Below are 18,041 nucleotides of genomic sequence, written 5' to 3' on the forward strand. Positions count from 1 at the left end.
GAAAGGCAGAAGCGGCCCAGTGTTGTTAGGGACAATGCAGCTGAATAGGCTCTTGGTGTTCTAATCACTGACAAACACGATCAGGTAATAAAGGGCCGCTGTCCTGTTTACAGACCGTATGGGAAGGAGCAGACTGTGCAGCAAGTTCATTATTTACAGAAAGAAAACAAGATAAATTCAGCCTCAATTATCCACAGAACGTTTACTTTCCCATAATTGATCCATAGTCAGACGAACTGTGTGACTCAGGACCGGCTCTAAAAGCAGGGCTAGGACTTAAAGGAGAAGAACCAAAAAATTTACACACAACTGTGTCAAGTCTCGGATTGCAGGCACACCCGTGCCACCCTCCTTGACGGGGCCCCGTTCTGAGCTCACTCACCATTCCACGTACCTAATCCGGTCCCGGCCGGCTAGTGCGCGCGTCCCTGCTCACTATGGTGGGCGCACCGGCAATCGCAGATTTAAAGGGCCAGCATGCCTCTGACAGGCGCTGGCCACTTCTTGGCTTCCTATAAAGACTGGCGGCTCCCAGCATCCGGTTTCAAGCCTTTGAGAAAGCTTCCCTTGCACAATACCTGTGTTCAGACTTCCTGTTGTGACCCCGAACCTCACCTTGATCCTTCGCTGCCAGCCCTGACCTCCTGCTTCATCCCCGACTTCACCATCTGCCTGTCCCTGACCAGGAGACTGCCTGTGAATCTGTACTTTAACCTTGGCAGCCACCGCGGATAAGCCGCGCCTGTGGAACGACCTGGTCCATCCTGCTTTGTGGCGGGCTCTGGTGAAGAACAGGTGCCACTTATATATCAGTCCCAGGTGTTGGCTTGTGTGATTGTCCGCGGTGGTCCCGGGGGTTCACTACCCCAGAAGCATGACAAACTCCAACGTAAGGGCCAATTATCCTTCTACATTACAGATCATATCTGTTGGTAAGGACTTTATTTTTGAGTCTCTTCCTCTCCAATGTTCCCCCATCATTCTACACTCGCAGAACTCAGTTCTGGTTTGCAGTGTTGGGGCTGTGCGATCCAGGCAGCACTCGTTGCGAGTTCATTGCATCACACTCGCGAGTGTAGAAGGGGCCTTAGTCACAGTCCATCCACAGGATTCATGTACTTAGCTTCGGAAGTCATCTACCATCAAGCTCAAGCAAGATAAACCAGGGGCACTTACTCATAGATCCAGGCACTGTGACTGTGGTATCTCCTTATATGTGATATCCATGGCCTCCTTCCTTCTAAAATACACTTTTAACGTTATGCTTATGAGCCTGGAGGGTTTTCCCAGAGCCCATTGGTGCTGTAGTTTCACAACCTGTTAAACTGTCTCCTTATGTAATCTCACTGCAGCAGAGGAAGTTTCAGCACACAGTGAGTGGTGGAAGTGCTCCTTGCACACTGTAACAGCCTGTGAATCTGCAACACAGAGGGGTTCTGGCGACACCCACAGGATCCTTTTAAGCTCATTAGCATAATTTTAAAAGTAGAAGGAAGGAGGCCATGGATATCATCTATAAAATGACCACATACATAGTGCCTGGATTTATGAGTAAGTTCCCCTGGCGTTTGCGTGAAAGTCATGTGACCAGTATCACTATTGCGTGGAGGAGATAATCAATCGTATGCATGTAAAACACACATACAATTAATTATCAGAGCGCATGGGTAGAGGCATATTTGTGCACACACTACTTACCCCCCCCCCCCCTAACATTGGGGCTTACTTACTAAGGGTCGCGGATCACACTTTCGTCAAACAGTGCACCATTTTCGGGATTTGCACAGCTAAGACAGGTATTTAACAGGGGCTTTGCGCTGGGATTGTGTTGCACATGGTCAGATTGTGGCGCTGGCTTTCAAGCAACATAAATCGGGGGGGGGGGGGGGGGGGCGTTGGACTGATTCAGACTGAGCACAGTATTTAAGATTCAAATTGTGTTGCAAGACAATGCACTTACATACACCAGGAAAAAGAAAGTGAACTCCGGCGGACCTGAGCGGGGAAGCGACACATGCAGTATATCGGGTGCACAATCTTTGTGAATCGCGGCAGAGTGCATTATCAGCGGACAATGCACTTGCAGTGAACTCCGCAGGACCAGGTAAGTATGTGCCCCATTGTGTGATGAGGGGGCTTGTCACTGCTAATGGTCAATTTATTAGTGAGGGGAGGCTGCTGCTCCTAGACATCTTATTATTGATGGGAGGTTATCACTGAACATCTTATTCCTAGATGTAAGTCTGATGAGGCACATTGGACTCACATCGAAATCAAGCTGCACAGCATTCCTACGGCACGTGCGCAGTGAAGTTGGGACACTCAGGTGCTGAGTAGAGTATAAAGTATTGAGGTTCTTGTTTTCACTTAATGCCTAAAAATCCAACAGGGTGATTTGGGGCACTGCACAACGGGACGGGGAGCCGGTTGTATGACGGGGCGCTGGCTGCATAATGGGGTAGGAGGTTGGCTATATACTGGAGCGCAGGGGCTGTTGGCTATATGGGCTGGCAGGCTGTATAGTGGGGGGCAAGGGCTGGCTGACTATATAATGGGGGGCAGGGGCTGGCCAGCTATATGCTGGAGGCTGTGACTAATGCATTTCTCACCCCCGCGAATCCGTCGGGTTTTTCCCGAATATTTCCGCTTTGCGCTGTATTTCACAGGATTGTGGCCCACGCGATCGATTTTTGGCGCAATCGCGCCGTCTTTTGCGCGACAGAAATCGGGGGGCGTGGCCACCGGACAACCCGAAGGATTCGGAAAAACCGCAGAATTTAAAAACCCATTTGTGTCGCAAGATCAAGCACTCACATACACCAGAAAAAAGCAGGTGAACTTCGGCGGACCTCGGCGCAGCAGCGACACCTGGTGAATATCGGCGGACGAACCTTAGTGAATCCCGGCAGAACCCGAATCAGCGTCGGAGAACCCACCGCTGGATCGCGACTGGACCGGGTAAGTAAATAAGCCCCAATAAGTTTTTCCAGTTTTTTTGTGGTAAACTAAGGGGCCTCTACTTAAACTCGAGTATATATGGTATTTGGTATTTCAATGCTCATTACAGAATAGAAAAAGAGCTGCAAGTTTTAAGATAAGTTAACTTGTGAGATCCGTTGAGAAAAGAAGATGAAGGATGGTAGATGACGATGTGTCCCGGTGACCTCCCCGTCTCTGCATTTCCTGTACTGTGACAATGAAACGGGCTCCAGCAGGAGACCTTGTACAGTTCCCGGTCACAGTGTCCTGTTAACTCTTCATCTGGGCTGTGAGGTTTCAGGACAAAAGGCATTGTAACATATAAATACAACATTACCAATTATAAAACTGCAAACCTCTATGGGTAACTCCAAGGTTCTTTTTCTGCATACAGAGCAGACATCTATATATACATTATGTATGCACAAAAAATATAAAGATTACCTATGATGTGTCAACATTACTTCAAATTATTATACAGATTTTTCATGTAGGTATCACCTCTGCCCTTGGTGTTTTGAAGTCATTATGCAATGAACTGACATCCTGCCAAGCTTATCGGGGTTGTACCAAGTTTCATGGTTATCCACTATCCACAGGATAGAGGATTACCATCTGGTAAGAGAAGGTCCATCTGCTGGGACCCCCAACGATCACGCTCACATGGTATGGAAATGATAGTCAGAACACATGTCTGACAAATACCTTGGAACAGCGTGGGTAGTGAGTTGAATGGAGTTGATGTACATTTGGGAGGGGTTACAGACAGGGGGCCATTATTCGTGAGGGGGCTAGAGAACAGGTGCTATCATAATACCCCCTTTTCTGTGGCCTGTCCTTAAAAGCATGAAAAGACTATTGGTTACTGTGGGGCAGGTACTGTATCGCACACTATCAGCTACTGTAGGACATTGGGGCACTTACACTATTGGCCTTCTGGTTGACACTGACTAAAAACTGGATTGGGGACACTATTGGCTACTGGTTGCCACTCTGAGAGTGGACTGTGACTACTGGCTAGTATGAGAGCACATATAGTCCCTGCCGATGTCTTATTCCTATCATTTTAACTGATGAAAATTTTATTTCATTATAACGTCTCATTTTGCTTGAATATGTACCCCATGATTTGTAAACTGCTGCAGAATATGATAAATATTTTGACCATTTAGATTGCAGATCATGCATTTAGCACCCCCTAGTGGTCAATATCTATATGTAACTCATTGAAAGACAAGAAAATCAAATCAGCAAAAAAAAAAAAAAACATAATTTGTATTTTATTAATATTTCATTGTACTTACTAAAATATTGCACTAGTCATTTGACAGCCCACAGTTAGGTTTATACAGATTGAAAAAAATAATTATTTACAGTTAAAATGATACAGGTGCAAAGGAGACAGAGCAAAGGACAGGAACGTTATAAATTTACTCTCCATTTACATTAAATGTTCCTGCTTAAAAAAAATTGAATACAGTATTTGGCGCTACAATCCAGGCAGCTGCTATGAATCATTTGTCATTCCCTTTAGTGCTGTTCTTATATGGACTGATAGCAGCATAGGGGCTTGTGTAGTTAAGAGGTTACTGGCTGACAGCTGGGATTTCTTAAAAAGTAATAAAATTCTGCGTAGTTTTTGATAAAGAAAAAACAAAAAGCCCAAAATGTCCACCTGCCATAGATTGTACCAGTGGCATTGGCTGTGTGAGCTGCTGGATAATAACCAGTAATGCTACCTAAATTATACAGAAAATAGACATCTGTGTCTCTTTTACATAGGCTTCTCATTTCAGATCCTATTTCCCCGGGGGGTGGTCATGGTGCATTTCTGGGGTATATGTAAGAAGAACAACCATTACCCAAAGATGAAGCAGTGCCTGCAAGTTAAGCAATTTAAAAATGTTAATGAACACTGATAATGATGTACAGAATATATTTTAGCATTATCTAAAAAGAATTCCACATCCGTGATATAAAAATACTATGGATACTGCCGAGTTCCAAAATACACATATTATCTAGAAATACTTTAGATGTCATCTAGGTAAGAGATTCATCAGTTGCAAGCAATGATGACGGGCTGGATGTAGCAGCCAAAAGAGAACAATGAGCAATACACCTCGCAGAGGTCCTTTCCGGCTTCCTAGATTACATTTTATATTAATAAAAGACTAAAGTACTGAATCCTGCAATGCTCACATGTTATCTACACCAGGGAACTCTACATGGACCTCAAGGAGTCATCTTCAGACCATTGTTGCCTCTGTCCACGAGGACAGTAAGGTGCATCACTAAATACTGTTTCTAGAGCAGAGCAGTTTTAATTAAACAAAAATATGTGACACAATAAGGAGTTTTGATGCTGTACAAAATGTAATTAATAAAAATAATCTACTGTATACTTACCATATAAATAATAATAAATACCCGAGCAATAGGATAGCGTCGAAGAAATACACCAAGTCGGATGCTAAGAAGAAGAAAAAAAGTTACTTATTTAAAAGGGTTAGATTTTATTTATTTAACCTCCTCAAGACTGTTTTTGAGTTTCTGTTTTTCTCCTTTCACAAGCCTTAACTTTTTTATTTTTTTTGTTTACCAAGCTATATGTGGGCTTGTTATACGCAAGACAAGTTGTACTTTCTATTGGTACCATTGAATATTCTGTGTCATATACTGGGAAGCTAGAAAAAAAAAATTCAAAAAGTGGTGAAATTGGAAAAAAAAAACCCAAACAGCTGAGCCATATTCCGATGGGCTTTATTTTTATGGCTATTCTATGGATCAGTACGATCACAGAGATAACTAAACTATATAAATTTGGTATGTTAAAATACCTTTAAAAAACATCTAAAAACCTTTATTAAAAAACGGCTATTTGCCATTATGGGGTTCATTGCAAGGAATAATTGTTTTTATATTGTAATAGACTGGATATTTTGGGACGCAGTGATACCTAACATTTGTATGATTTATTATTATTATTATTTCAGCCTCACTTGGGTACTTTAATCCTAGGGGGGGCAGGATCACTTATACAATAAACTGCAATACAACTGTATTGCAGTATATAGTAAATTTACTGTTTATATTACAGTCGGTCTCAGGCAGACTGTAATATAGAATTACTAATGACAGCTATGGGATGACACCACGGAGGGCGCCGACTTCCATTTAAAAGATGGCGGCGCCCAGCTGAAGGCATGTTAGGTGATGTGGTCAGGTTCGACCACGGCGCCCAAAAAGTTTGGGTACATTGTAAATCCAGCTGAATAATTCTAAAATTAATATTGAATGTGAATTTACTGTTGATAGAAATACTAAAAATAATGGGGACTTCAAATGTATGACTTGTAAAAAAATACACAGACATACCGAATATACTCATATATAAGCAGAGTTATTCAGCACAAAAAATGTGCTGAAAAACCTCACCTTGACACACACACCACACACCACACACACGTCAATAAAAAAAAAAATAAACATACATACTCACCTTCCGATGCGGCTCCCCAATGTTGGCGCAGCTCCTGTTCTATCTTCTCCGCGATGCTCTGGTCCCCACAGCTCTTCTGTCTTTTATCTGCTGTAAAAGCAGTCAGAGACGTTTCCATGCGATCTGCCAGCCGGCGCACACCATGACGTAATCAGCAGCCGCATCATAGTGCATGGCCGTGGCTCTGCCGACTGTTACAGCAGAGAGAAGACAGAAATGGGGACCGGAGCATCATGGAAAAAACAGAAAAGGAGCACGGCCGAGCATCGGGGAGCCGCGACAAACATCGGGACCACCCGAAGGCGAGTATGTAAGTTTATTTTTTTTAAGTGGTGGGGAAACTGTGGGCCGCCCGCGTAGTACAAGGGGGGCAGGCCGCCCGCGTAGTACAAGGGGGGCAGGCCGCCCGCGTAGTACAAGGGGGGCAGGCCGCCCGCGTAGTACAAGGGGGGCAGGCCGCCCGCGTAGTACAAGGGGGGCAGGCCGCCCGCGTAGTACAAGGGGGGCAGGCCGCCCGCGTAGTACAAGGGGGGCAGGCCGCCCGCGTAGTACAAGGGGGGCAGGCCGCCCGCGTAGTACAAGGGGGGCAGGCCGCCCGCGTAGTACAAGGGGGGCAGGCCGCCCGCGTAGTACAAGGGGGGCAGGCCGCCCGCGTAGTACAAGGGGGGCAGGCCGCCCGCGTAGTACAAGGGGGGCAGGCCGCCCGCGTAGTACAAGGGGGGCAGGCCGCCCGCGTAGTACAAGGGGGGCAGGCCGCCCGCGTAGTACAAGGGGGGCAGGCCGCCCGCGTAGTACAGGGGGCTGGATGGCTGTATACTGGGAGGCTGTGACCAATGCATTAACCACCCTCGGCCTATACTCAAGTCGATAGGTTTTCCCCGTTTTTGGTGGAAAATTAGGGTCCGAGGCTTATACTCAGGTTGGCTCATAGTCCAGCACATACAATAATTATTACACAGGACAAAAAGAAGAATGAAAATGTGACATGTACCTGAACTTGTCAATGGTGCTAGCAGCTTTCCGGACCTTCCCGTACATTCCTGAAACATTTGTGTCTGCATCATTAAACAGAACTGGAACATTTCTCATGCGAGTTCCCACTAAAAGGAAAAAAAGATTAAGCCAAATCAAAATCATTAGCCTCTACATGGTCCCTGATGTCTTTTTTAGTCTTTACTCCACCGCTTCAGTGTCACATACTATCTTGCCACTTATCAAGATAAGGAAATGGTATATGGCAAGGTTTACCACTCGCACTCTTATTGTTTGTGAATTGGATGCCTTGCCGCTAGGCTTCATTTATCTGTTAGGGGAGTCAGGATTTGAGATAAGTAATTTCATTAGTCAATGATATGCATTTGACGCACCACAGATTACTCAAAGGATATAGCAAATTGTCAGGCTATGAAGTTTAGGAAATAAATCTTCCCACTAAATATTCTAATTATAGCTACAAGTGGCATAACCTCTTCACTAGTGGTACATTTTACTTGTATCCATTATCTCTATCACTCTCTTAAACAACTGAGAGAAAGATGGCACAAATTAGGCACATCTCTTCTCGTCAGCTGTTGTATTGTGTTTCGAAACACAGTGGCCCACATTTATTAACCCCCTTGCATCAGTTTTTTTGTCTGACTTTGCACTTTCTTTTCAGTGCAAACTGCTTCCACATGTATTTATAAGGTGTCCGCAACACTATACCCCATGCAACACAAAATTCTGCACAGAAAGGCAGACAAAATTGATGCAGTGTCCGCCAGAATTGTGTCACACGCTCTATGTTAAAGATGCACAAAGATGGTGTACTCTGTTGGGGAAGTACAGGGGCGCCAGATTCATGAAGAACATGGGCAACAATTAATGAATGTGGGGTACCCTGCACACTTCACAGGCAAACTGTACATTATGCAGTTTGAGCTGCTTTTGATAAAAGTGGGCCAATGTAAACACCCACACGTTTTATATACACAGCTGTGTGTTTTTTCAATCCTTCAGCACATCCTTATGGCGTCTCCCACTGTGTATCTTTCTCTCATAGTCCGCCTCCCCGTTCCTTGTGTTTGACAATGAGACAGAGGGAGCAGGATGAGTCACAATCTCCTGCTGCTGCCCCCCCTTCATCAGTGCTCACTTATGTAAACAAAGATCCATAGAGTGTTTGCATACAGCACTAAAGTGAGTAACAGGAGTGCCGAATCACTTGATGAACATTCAGGGATAATTATAAGGGCAGTAAAGGTAACTAAAAGAGTTAAATAATAATAAAAAAAAGATTAATAGACTCAACAGAAACTAAGTCTACACACCTTCAGTGCTGTCCACAGCAGCCATGTTTATGGTAGAGCCGCTACTACTGTTCCCCTGTAGGTTCTTTAGCTGATGCTCCAGTCTCTCCAGCTGATAGACCAATGAGTTCTTCTCTGTACTCAGACTTTCCAGCATAGTCTGTTTTTGGATCAGCGTTTCTGTAAGCTGGTGCAGTCGGTTCTCCAGTTCGCTCTGGCTGCTACTGCTCAGTGTTTTGTTGGTGAGCTGTGTATAAGGTTTTATAAATTATATGATTGAGAAACTCTATAAGGAGATGCATATGTATAATTTAAATATCAGATGGACAACCTCAAAACCTGTGCAGCTGTACCGGGGCCCAAAAGGCAAGAGGAGTGCCATTGGTTGGCGAGGTATGGGGGATAAATATTATAACATTTGCAGTAATAAAAATAAATATTCTACAGGTATTGAGAGTTGTTGGCATCTATAACACACATATAAGATGTTATTACCACTCCTCGTTCTTAACAAATGCAGAACTACGAAAGAAATCAGGAACCTTCACATGTCTGCAAGTTCCAATAGATCTGGCACTTTATTAGTCGTCCATCTCTCAAGTCTAAGACAAGAACTGATTTTTAAGTAACAAAATGCAAAACCTGATTCCTGAGTTTCTGGATTTCATCCTCCCGATCTCTGATTCTTCCTTGCAAGGTGTTCTTTGTCCTGTACAGATCTTCCTGAGTATATTGCAATTCCTGTAAACAAAAATAAGCCAATTCTTGTCCATCAATGATTTACAAATGAGAAGTTTGGCAGGTTTGTATTTGGCACAATATAGCTGTACGATCTAGATTTCGCAAGACAATAAATGCAGACCATCTGGTTTCAAGGGTGCTGGAATCACTGGATGTTTACCTGTTTCTGACGCTCTAGTTCTGCCTCTAGTTCTTGTTTAGCTCTTCTGTGGTCTGCAATTTGCTCCTGAAGGTCCTGAAGCTGTTCCCGAGCAGACTCTGCTTCACTCACCTGCTGAGCCTCCAGATCCTGCAAACAATTACATGAATGTTATGTTTTCCTCTCATCCAGTTTTCTTTAATAAACTGAGTATTTTTTATGAAAAGAACACTCATCGAAATAGTACCATGGACCCTTCCCCCACCCAAAATAGTCTTGTTTAGTCTTAAATCACAGATAAACAACATCCTGGCTGAAACAGTCAGTACAAAATACAAAGTGTCCCAGCCATAACACAATAGAAGATCCTCAGTAATTTAACTACACAACACAAACCAATCCCACGGTCTCAGTCATACCAGTAATAGATTCTAATTAATTCTGAATCAACACAAAACGATAGACATGGGCACCTCTGATCATGTAAATCCTCTGGTTCTAACTTCAGTAGCCAATGTATTTTCACTGCCTAGCCAATGCCGAGCTCTTAACTTACAGGCCATGAGTACCACCATGACCTTGCCAGGATTAGGGTCACATATCTCAATATACTTTTAAAACAAAGAGGGAATGTACTACAGAAATATGCCTTATATATAACCAATTTACACTACAACCTTTCTGGGTCATTATTACAGGTATGCATCACTAAAACTGGATAACAAAACATTTTTTCTAAACTGTATTTATTTTCCTATTGTAGATTTTTTTTTCTTGCCAGAGCTATAGTCACAGTATTTATTACCGTATATACTCGTGTATAAGCCGAGTTTTTCATCACAAAAAATGTGCTGTAAAACGTCCCCTCAGCTTCTACACAAGTCTATTACAAAAAATGTACCCACTTTATAAAAAAAAACAAAAAAAAAAAAACGTATATACTCACCCTCCGATGTCGGCGCGGCTCCCCGATGTCAGCGCGTCCCGTCTTCTTTCTTCTCCGCGGCTCCTCTTCTTTCTTCTTGCTTCTCTCATGGACGCGGCCATGTTTTCTTCCTGGTCGCGCATACTTTGACGTCAGCAGCGGCCCCGTCATAGATGCCCCTGCTAGAAGAAAACATGGCCGCGTCCATGAGAGAAGCAAGAAGAGGAGCAGCGGAGAAGAAAGAAGACGGGACGTGCTGACATCGGGGACATCAGTGAGCCGTGCGGACATCGGAGGGTGAGTATATAAGTTTATTTTTTTTTTAAAGTGCTGTGAGGGCTGTCTGTACGCTACATGGGGGCAGGCTGTCTGTACGCTACATGGGGGCAGGCTGTCTGTACGCTACATGGGGGCAGGCTGTCTGTACGCTACATGGGGGCAGGCTGGCTGTACGCTACATGGGGGCAGGCTGGCTGTACGCTACATGGGGGCAGGCTGGCTGTACGCTACATGGGGGCAGGCTGGCTGTACGCTACATGGGGGCAGGCTGGCTGTATGCTGCTAGGGGCTGGCTAGCTGTATACTACAGCGGGCTGGTGGCTGTATGATACTAGGGGCTGGCAGGCTGTATACTACTGGGAGCTGGCTGACTATATACACTACAGGAGGCTGGCTGGCTATATACTGGGGGTGGGTCTGTGACCAATGCATTTCCCACCCTCGGCTTATACTCGAGTCAATAGTTTTTCCCAGTTTTTGGTGGTAAAATTAGGTGTCTCGGCATTTACTCAGTCGGCTTATACTCGAGTATATATATAATTTTTACAGCAGAATTAAAATCATGGGAAACAATAAACTGGAGTTAACTTTTACAAGCAGTTTTCTAGGCATGCTAAGGGGAATTTATAAACTGCTGCATTATTTATTGTCATCTATAAAGGTAATATCTTCTATTGTAATCCTGTGTGAAACAATAGAAAACCCTTATAAAGTTTTATGACAGGGTAAGTATAAGACCCTAATAGGGTCATACATATTATGCTTCACCTATTAAAGTTCATCGTTCACCACCAGGAGCTGTGGGGTCATTTGCCTCCCAGGACTCGGGACTTCCTATAATGCCTTGTGTCTTTCTGATAGATGGAGGGGTCTGTGCAGCCATTACTGTCTTCACGCCCTCTGACATAACCACTACATGCGTAGCCAAAAGGTCAAATTTGCTGCCAAAAGGTGCCCATAGTGCCCACAGTATTAGAAAAGTAATATGTCAATAGTTAGGAACAACAGTGTATTGTTGGCTTGGTATAAGCCAGTGGTATGGGTGTGGACTCTGATATCGCCAATGGGGCTCAATAGCAATGAGCACAAAAGACAAGGACCCTGTTGTATGAAGAGCCACATTTAAATACCCCCCTTCCTCTTCTCATAATATGCATAATTTCACCAGGTCTCTATTTGTCCACATGAGATTGTATTATTGTTTCCATCCATACATGCACATGTATACAGCTAGCTGCAGCACCATAAATGTCACGACTCCTCTCCACTAAATGGTAGGCTAGAGCAGTGGTGGAGAACCTATGGCCACCACTGCCATAGAGGAGGAGCAAGAGGAGCGGTGTGGACAGAGCCGGATTATCATTGGGGACCCTTCTCCGGGCCTTTGATTCATGCTGTTAAGTGGACCTTAAACGGAAGCTGCAATGATAATCCAAATATCTCCTTCTTTCTACTGTATTGGTGTCCTCAGGACGCCAATACGTTTGAAACCTGTAACAGAGCAGGGAGCAATAAGCCATTTTAAATTGGCATATTGGCACTTTGTGAAAAATATGTGTCTTTTGGTTGTAGTTTGGGCGCTCAATCTCTAAAAGGTTCGCCATCACTGGGCTAGAGGATAAAATATGCAGTCAGCCTCACCTGTAGTTCTATCTTCAGTTGCTGTATCTGTGCCAGAAGTTTTTGGATTTCTTCTCTTTGCAGGTCTCGTTCATGCCTCATTTCTTCCAGTTCCATGGTGTTGGTTGCATGACTGTCTAATCCTTCAATGCCAGAGCCCTCTTTCAGACTATTAATAAGTTTTTCTTTAGACTGTGAACAAGTTTAGAAAAATGTAAGTGATACAATGGCATGAATATTTATAGACACCTAACCTGCATTAAACCCAAACAACTAAAATTGGGAAATCAAACTTCCAAAATGTAAACCTAATCCATAAAAGTGGTTGTGACTGCGGCTTAGCCTGTACCTGTAAGATGCGTGTTGCCTTTTGTTTGTAATCCAACATTTCTTGTTTCACAGTCTCTGCTGAAGCTTTTGCAACCTTCAATTGCTGCTGAAGATCATCACCCCTCCTCTTTTCTTCCATGTACTTTTTTTCTGCTGCAATGATAGACTCAGCCAGGTTCTGACGCTCAGCTTCCACCTTGCTGAGGCGAGTTGTGAATTCACTCTAAAGGAATATATATGAAATATTGTGCATAATGAAGGACTGCACAGAATTTCCTTCCTGCACAAAATGACTACATATTGTATTTTATTGTATAATATACCTGCATTTGTTTGAAACCATCTTGCTCCCTTTTCAAAGTAGACTCGGCTTCCCGAAGCCGCTCCTGAACAGTCTGTAGTGCCTGGCTGTGTAGGCTGCTACCTTCATTGTGGTCCTGCAGAATCCTTGAAATTACAAATGACCATGAGCATATATTAGGAACTAATAATTTATAATGTAAGGAAAATATTCCTGTGGCATTGGATTCTATGCCCTATATCATACCTTGATTTCTCATTCTGTAGCTTTTCTAGAACCTCTGTTCGACTGCTCAGTAACTGGTCAGCCTCCTGCAGCCGAACCTTTAGCACTGCAAGTTGTGAGTCTTTTGCAGCTACAACCTCTGTCAGGTCATCTACCTGTGCACGGAGCTCTCTGACGGTCCGATCACTTTTAGAATTATCCCCATTCCATTTCTCTATTCGTACCCGGGAATCATTCAGTTCTGCAACATGACAGTATTATTAGTTCTGGCTCCTTTGTTGCAGTATCAAGCTGCCTTTTGAAATTTTGCATTCAGGACAAGATTCTTTTTTTACACAAATCATAGATACAGTAAGTACTGTTTTTGTCACTCAAGTTTATTACAATTTTTTTATCATAATTTAACCAGGCTAAACAATGTGTGCAGCACACTTGCCATTTAGTCTGTATGTAAGAAAGGGAACAGGAAACCCCTATCCCCAGAGGTGGAACCTGTGTGTGTGTATATGTATATATATACATACACTATCCGAGACATATCCTGTGTTAATGTCAGCAATAGCCCAGAACACAAAGCCCTCTTTAAATGTGCCATGATTGCATATGTTTTAAATAGAAGAATCAGAATTTCAACATATCCAATCCTTTGTTCATATTGGAGAGAAGATGCCAAAGTTGTCCTATCCGTCCCCCCCCCGCCCCTTCCATTAGGTAAATATTCATCCCGGGCCTAGGGGTTGGTGAGGGTTGAGAGGTATAAATAAAAGATTTACAGGTAATTGTGAAATAAAACCTGCCGGGCAGGTTAGAAATACAAAATAATATATATTAAAGGGACCCTGCCATTTAAATTAACCCACCCAAAATAAGTAGCTTCTGCGATAATTAGCATATTTATAAAATAAAGTTTTGAACAGATTAGGAAAAAATAGGTTTGGGCTAAGGACAGAAGGAGGAACATACCATTGTATCTACTTTAATAGGTAGATTCCTAATGGTAGGTTTCCTTTAAGAACAGGATCTGCTGAGCTCAGCAATTTCAACTATTGAATTTTAACATGTCAATGCCTTGGGATATCATACCACCAGAGGTGTCAAGCAGGAGATTATTCCCCTATACACAGTCATAATACATACACAAGCCAAAATTGCAAGTGTATGGGGACAAGGGGTAGGTAGAAAGACAGGCATATAGCCCACAGCCATCTAAAGTACATTGTCAGCTAAAAAGAGAACCTGTTATAGTATTCTCCATTGCCAAACGTTTAGGCACCCATTGACTATCAACAACCAAACCCAACATTACCGTCTTGCATCTCCTTGGAGCGCTGGATTAATCCAGCCATCTCCTGGTTGAGAGACTGGACTTCACTTCTTAGCAGCTGGTTTTCTAAGCGAAGATTAGACAGTTCTTGAGACCTTTGATCTCCATTAGTCTGGCCAAGACTTGGAGTTGGTTCTGACCCTATTGTGTCCTGTTCTGTGTCCTCTAGAGCAATTTCTGCAGGTTGGTTGTTGAGATCACCTAGGCAGCAACACACAAGTAGTAAAAACAAGTAAATTCTTCGCAGTTTTTTCAAAAAAGGCAAGATAAAGAATCTACCAAATTATATGGAACTAATAGATTATGATGGAAGCAGAATATACTAGTGCCCATAATGTATGCCCCTTTGCCCATCTTATTACCTTGGATTGTAGGCGGGGTGGTTTCAGGTGGCTTGACACTTTGTTGGTTGCTTCTTCCAGACTGACTTGTGGATACCGTTTCCTTGTTATTCTCTCTTTTAGACTCCAGGACACCATTGTGCACTTTGTCTGAGCTATTAAGGAAATCAAATAACTGTTCATCATCTGGCTCTGATTTCTTGCGTCTCACAAACTGGCTGGCCGTCCGGTGGGTCGCCACATTGGAAGAAGTACTGTGAGATATGTCTGTGCTGGTTCGTATAGTGGATTTAACATTTGCTGTGCCAGCCAAGAGAGTCGCCTTCTGATGCTTTATGTTATCAGCTGCAGAGGAGATGAAACTGGCCTTTCCGTAACTCTGACTTCTTGACTCTTGTGGCTTTTCCTGATAATAGTCTGTGGGGCTCTCCACTGTGGGAATTTCATCTTTGCTCTTGCTTAATGCAGTTGCAGCTCCTTGATCCACTAAGTTTAGTAGATCCTCTGCTTTTCCAGCCAGGTCAGCAAACCAAGACATAGCGGAAGAGTCTTATTTTTCTGACTTTTCTGAATGACAATCTGATTAATGAAAAGAAAGAGACTTTTAAGAAATGCTGGAAGTTGGTGCCGCACAGTAACCTTATGATATATGGAAATATAGAAATTGTTACGTGCCTGTGTATAGTGCAGGGGGGGCAGATTCATGATTTCTGGTGCTAGTTCTTCATGAATCTGGTTCCCCCTGCGCTGATCCGACATAGTGCACCACTTTTTTTGGCACACCTTTAACATAGGTTGTGTGATAGATTTGTGCAGGACTTTGCATGTCCGGGCGCACGGTCAAACTGTGCATCAGAACGCCCATTTCAATGACTAAATTTGTCTCGTGCAGCTGCGCCACAAAAGGGTCGCGTGTGACTCTTAAATACCTGTGCAAGCAGTTTGCACTAAAAGAACGTGCAAAGTCCAACAGAAAACTGGTGCAAGGTTCTTAGTAAATGTGCCCCATTGTGTTTCATTTCCACACAATTTCTCATGATCCAAGATCTCTACTTACTATTGGTTTAGCATTACTTTCCAAGGAATTAAAACTAAATGTACATCCTTACTATCACTTAAAATAAACTGCAAATGTGCATGGAAGTCAAGAATGCACACCTGCACTCCATTTGTAGGGGACCCTGAAAAAGGGTCTACAGTTTGCACACATCCTCATTTGCTTCTATAGGCTCATGAGCATGGCTGTGAATTTTACAGCCCCCATGCATGAGACAACACATAAGATCCTATTCCTGCTAGTCTTTGCGTCCCTGGAAGCCATTTTAACGGGCAGCACAGTGGCTGAGTGAGTAGCACCTCTGCCTTGCAGCGCTGGGGTCCTGGGTTAAATTCCCACCCAGGTCAACATCTGCAAAGAGTTTGTATGGGTTTGCTCCGGGTCCTCCGGTTTCCTCCCACACTCCATTACATACTGGTAGGTTGATTAGATTGTGAGCCCCACTGGAACAGGGACCAATATGGCATGCGTTGTGCAGCTCTGCATAATATGTAAGCGCTTTATAAATAAAGAATTATTATTAGTAGTAGTATTATTATGGTCATCTGTGCATGAACAGATCTTACCCGTGGAAGACTCACACTATACAAACAAGGGTCCCTAGACCCTTTTTTTTGCATCCTAGATAGCTGCACATGTAATGTGCAGGTAGCCTCAGAGTATCCCCCATTCTGTGCACAGGAAATAAGTCTATATACAAGCGTTTTTCATTTAATGCATTCCTCCAGCCTAATGAAATGGACAAAAGCAAAACTGTCTGGAGCCTCCATTCAACTCTTCTGCAATCTGTGATTGCCAGGACAAGAAAGAAATGTCTGTATTGGGCAAAACTGCTTTACATGAATCTATTTTTTTGGCATATATTTATGAATATACACAGCTCTCTATTCATATCTATGGGAATTGACAGTATTTTATGTTAGGTTGACAGTTCTCTTCCATTAAAAGGGTATTTCTACATCAGGTATTTTTGACATATCCACTGGATAAATCAAATTTACCCAACAGCTGGCCAAGCTTAGCTATTTTCTGCACTCTTATAGACTGTAATGGAGAGTAAGTGGTCAGGCTGACCATTACACCATTGAAGAAGCATGTGAGATGGAGATCCTCTGATGAAGCCACATCTATCAAGCATTTTTTTCTGATCCATACACTATATTAGTGGAATCAGAAAAGCAGATGTACACACAGACCAGTCATAGGACCTCATGGCCTCCATCTTCCACACCTGCCATAGACATCACACCACTTGATATACAGTGTATGTTCCTGCTGAAAACCTTCCTAGCAGAATTCAATCACATACAAATCCTAAGTGCCTTAGTAAATATGCTGGGCAGCGTAACCCTGTGCTGGTGGCTGCACACGTATGCAGTAGGTACATGTCTGAGGTAAGTACATGTACAGGGAGCCACCAGAGGTGAACGGCGGACACTTACCGGCTCCTCACCGCCTCTGCTCCGTCCGCAGCTCCATCCCCCACCGGAGACGTGGACCCGGAACTGCCGATACACGTCAGGTCCCCAAACAAGGCGTCCACAGAACTGCCTGACTGGAGCTAGAGCGGCGCTGCTTGTCTGTACACGTAAAACGACCATAGAGACGGGGTTTACCATAGAGATTAATGCTGGAGATGTTTCCTAGAGGCGAGGGGCTTCGGAGCTTTAGGGAATGACGCTTCTACCTGCTGCCGATGTCCCTCATCCATTAGATGCTGGGAATAAGTTCCCAGTCTTTCTGTCAGGAACCTAAACAATAAGTGAATATAAAAGGGCAGACTAGGTGACAGAGGTGGTCGCCCCTGCTCCCTACGTGTTTCTATAAGGGTTGCACATGCCAGCCATCTCTATTGAATATATGTGTTCGTAGGAGGTAGAAAGAAAAGATAATCGACCATGGGCAGCGTTCACACGTTCCGTTTTTCAGATGCAGTTTCTTATGTTCAAATAATGAGTGAAGTGAAAACAGAGGAGGAGCAGCTTCTATC

General features: G+C 43.6%; 1 protein-coding gene across 1 annotated transcript; it reads right to left on the bottom strand.

Annotated features, from left to right (window-relative positions):
- Positions 1 to 4,239: 4,239 nt before the first annotated feature.
- Positions 4,240 to 17,774, bottom strand: GOLGA5 (golgin A5). Its single transcript, XM_072116533.1, has 13 exons — positions 17,494 to 17,774; positions 15,016 to 15,573; positions 14,636 to 14,854; positions 13,351 to 13,570; positions 13,127 to 13,250; positions 12,823 to 13,026; positions 12,495 to 12,665; positions 9,671 to 9,799; positions 9,412 to 9,510; positions 8,791 to 9,016; positions 7,473 to 7,581; positions 5,389 to 5,452; positions 4,240 to 4,859 (listed from the first exon to the last, which is right to left on the bottom strand). The coding sequence occupies exons 2-13, from the start codon at positions 15,530 to 15,532 to the stop codon at positions 4,779 to 4,781; spliced, it is 2,163 nt and encodes a 720-aa protein (XP_071972634.1). The 5' UTR covers positions 15,533 to 15,573; positions 17,494 to 17,774; the 3' UTR covers positions 4,240 to 4,778.
- Positions 17,775 to 18,041: the final 267 nt, after the last annotated feature.

Source organism: Engystomops pustulosus, chromosome 7 (assembly GCF_040894005.1).
Source record: "Engystomops pustulosus chromosome 7, aEngPut4.maternal, whole genome shotgun sequence".
Classification (NCBI taxonomy): domain Eukaryota; kingdom Metazoa; phylum Chordata; class Amphibia; order Anura; family Leptodactylidae; genus Engystomops; species Engystomops pustulosus.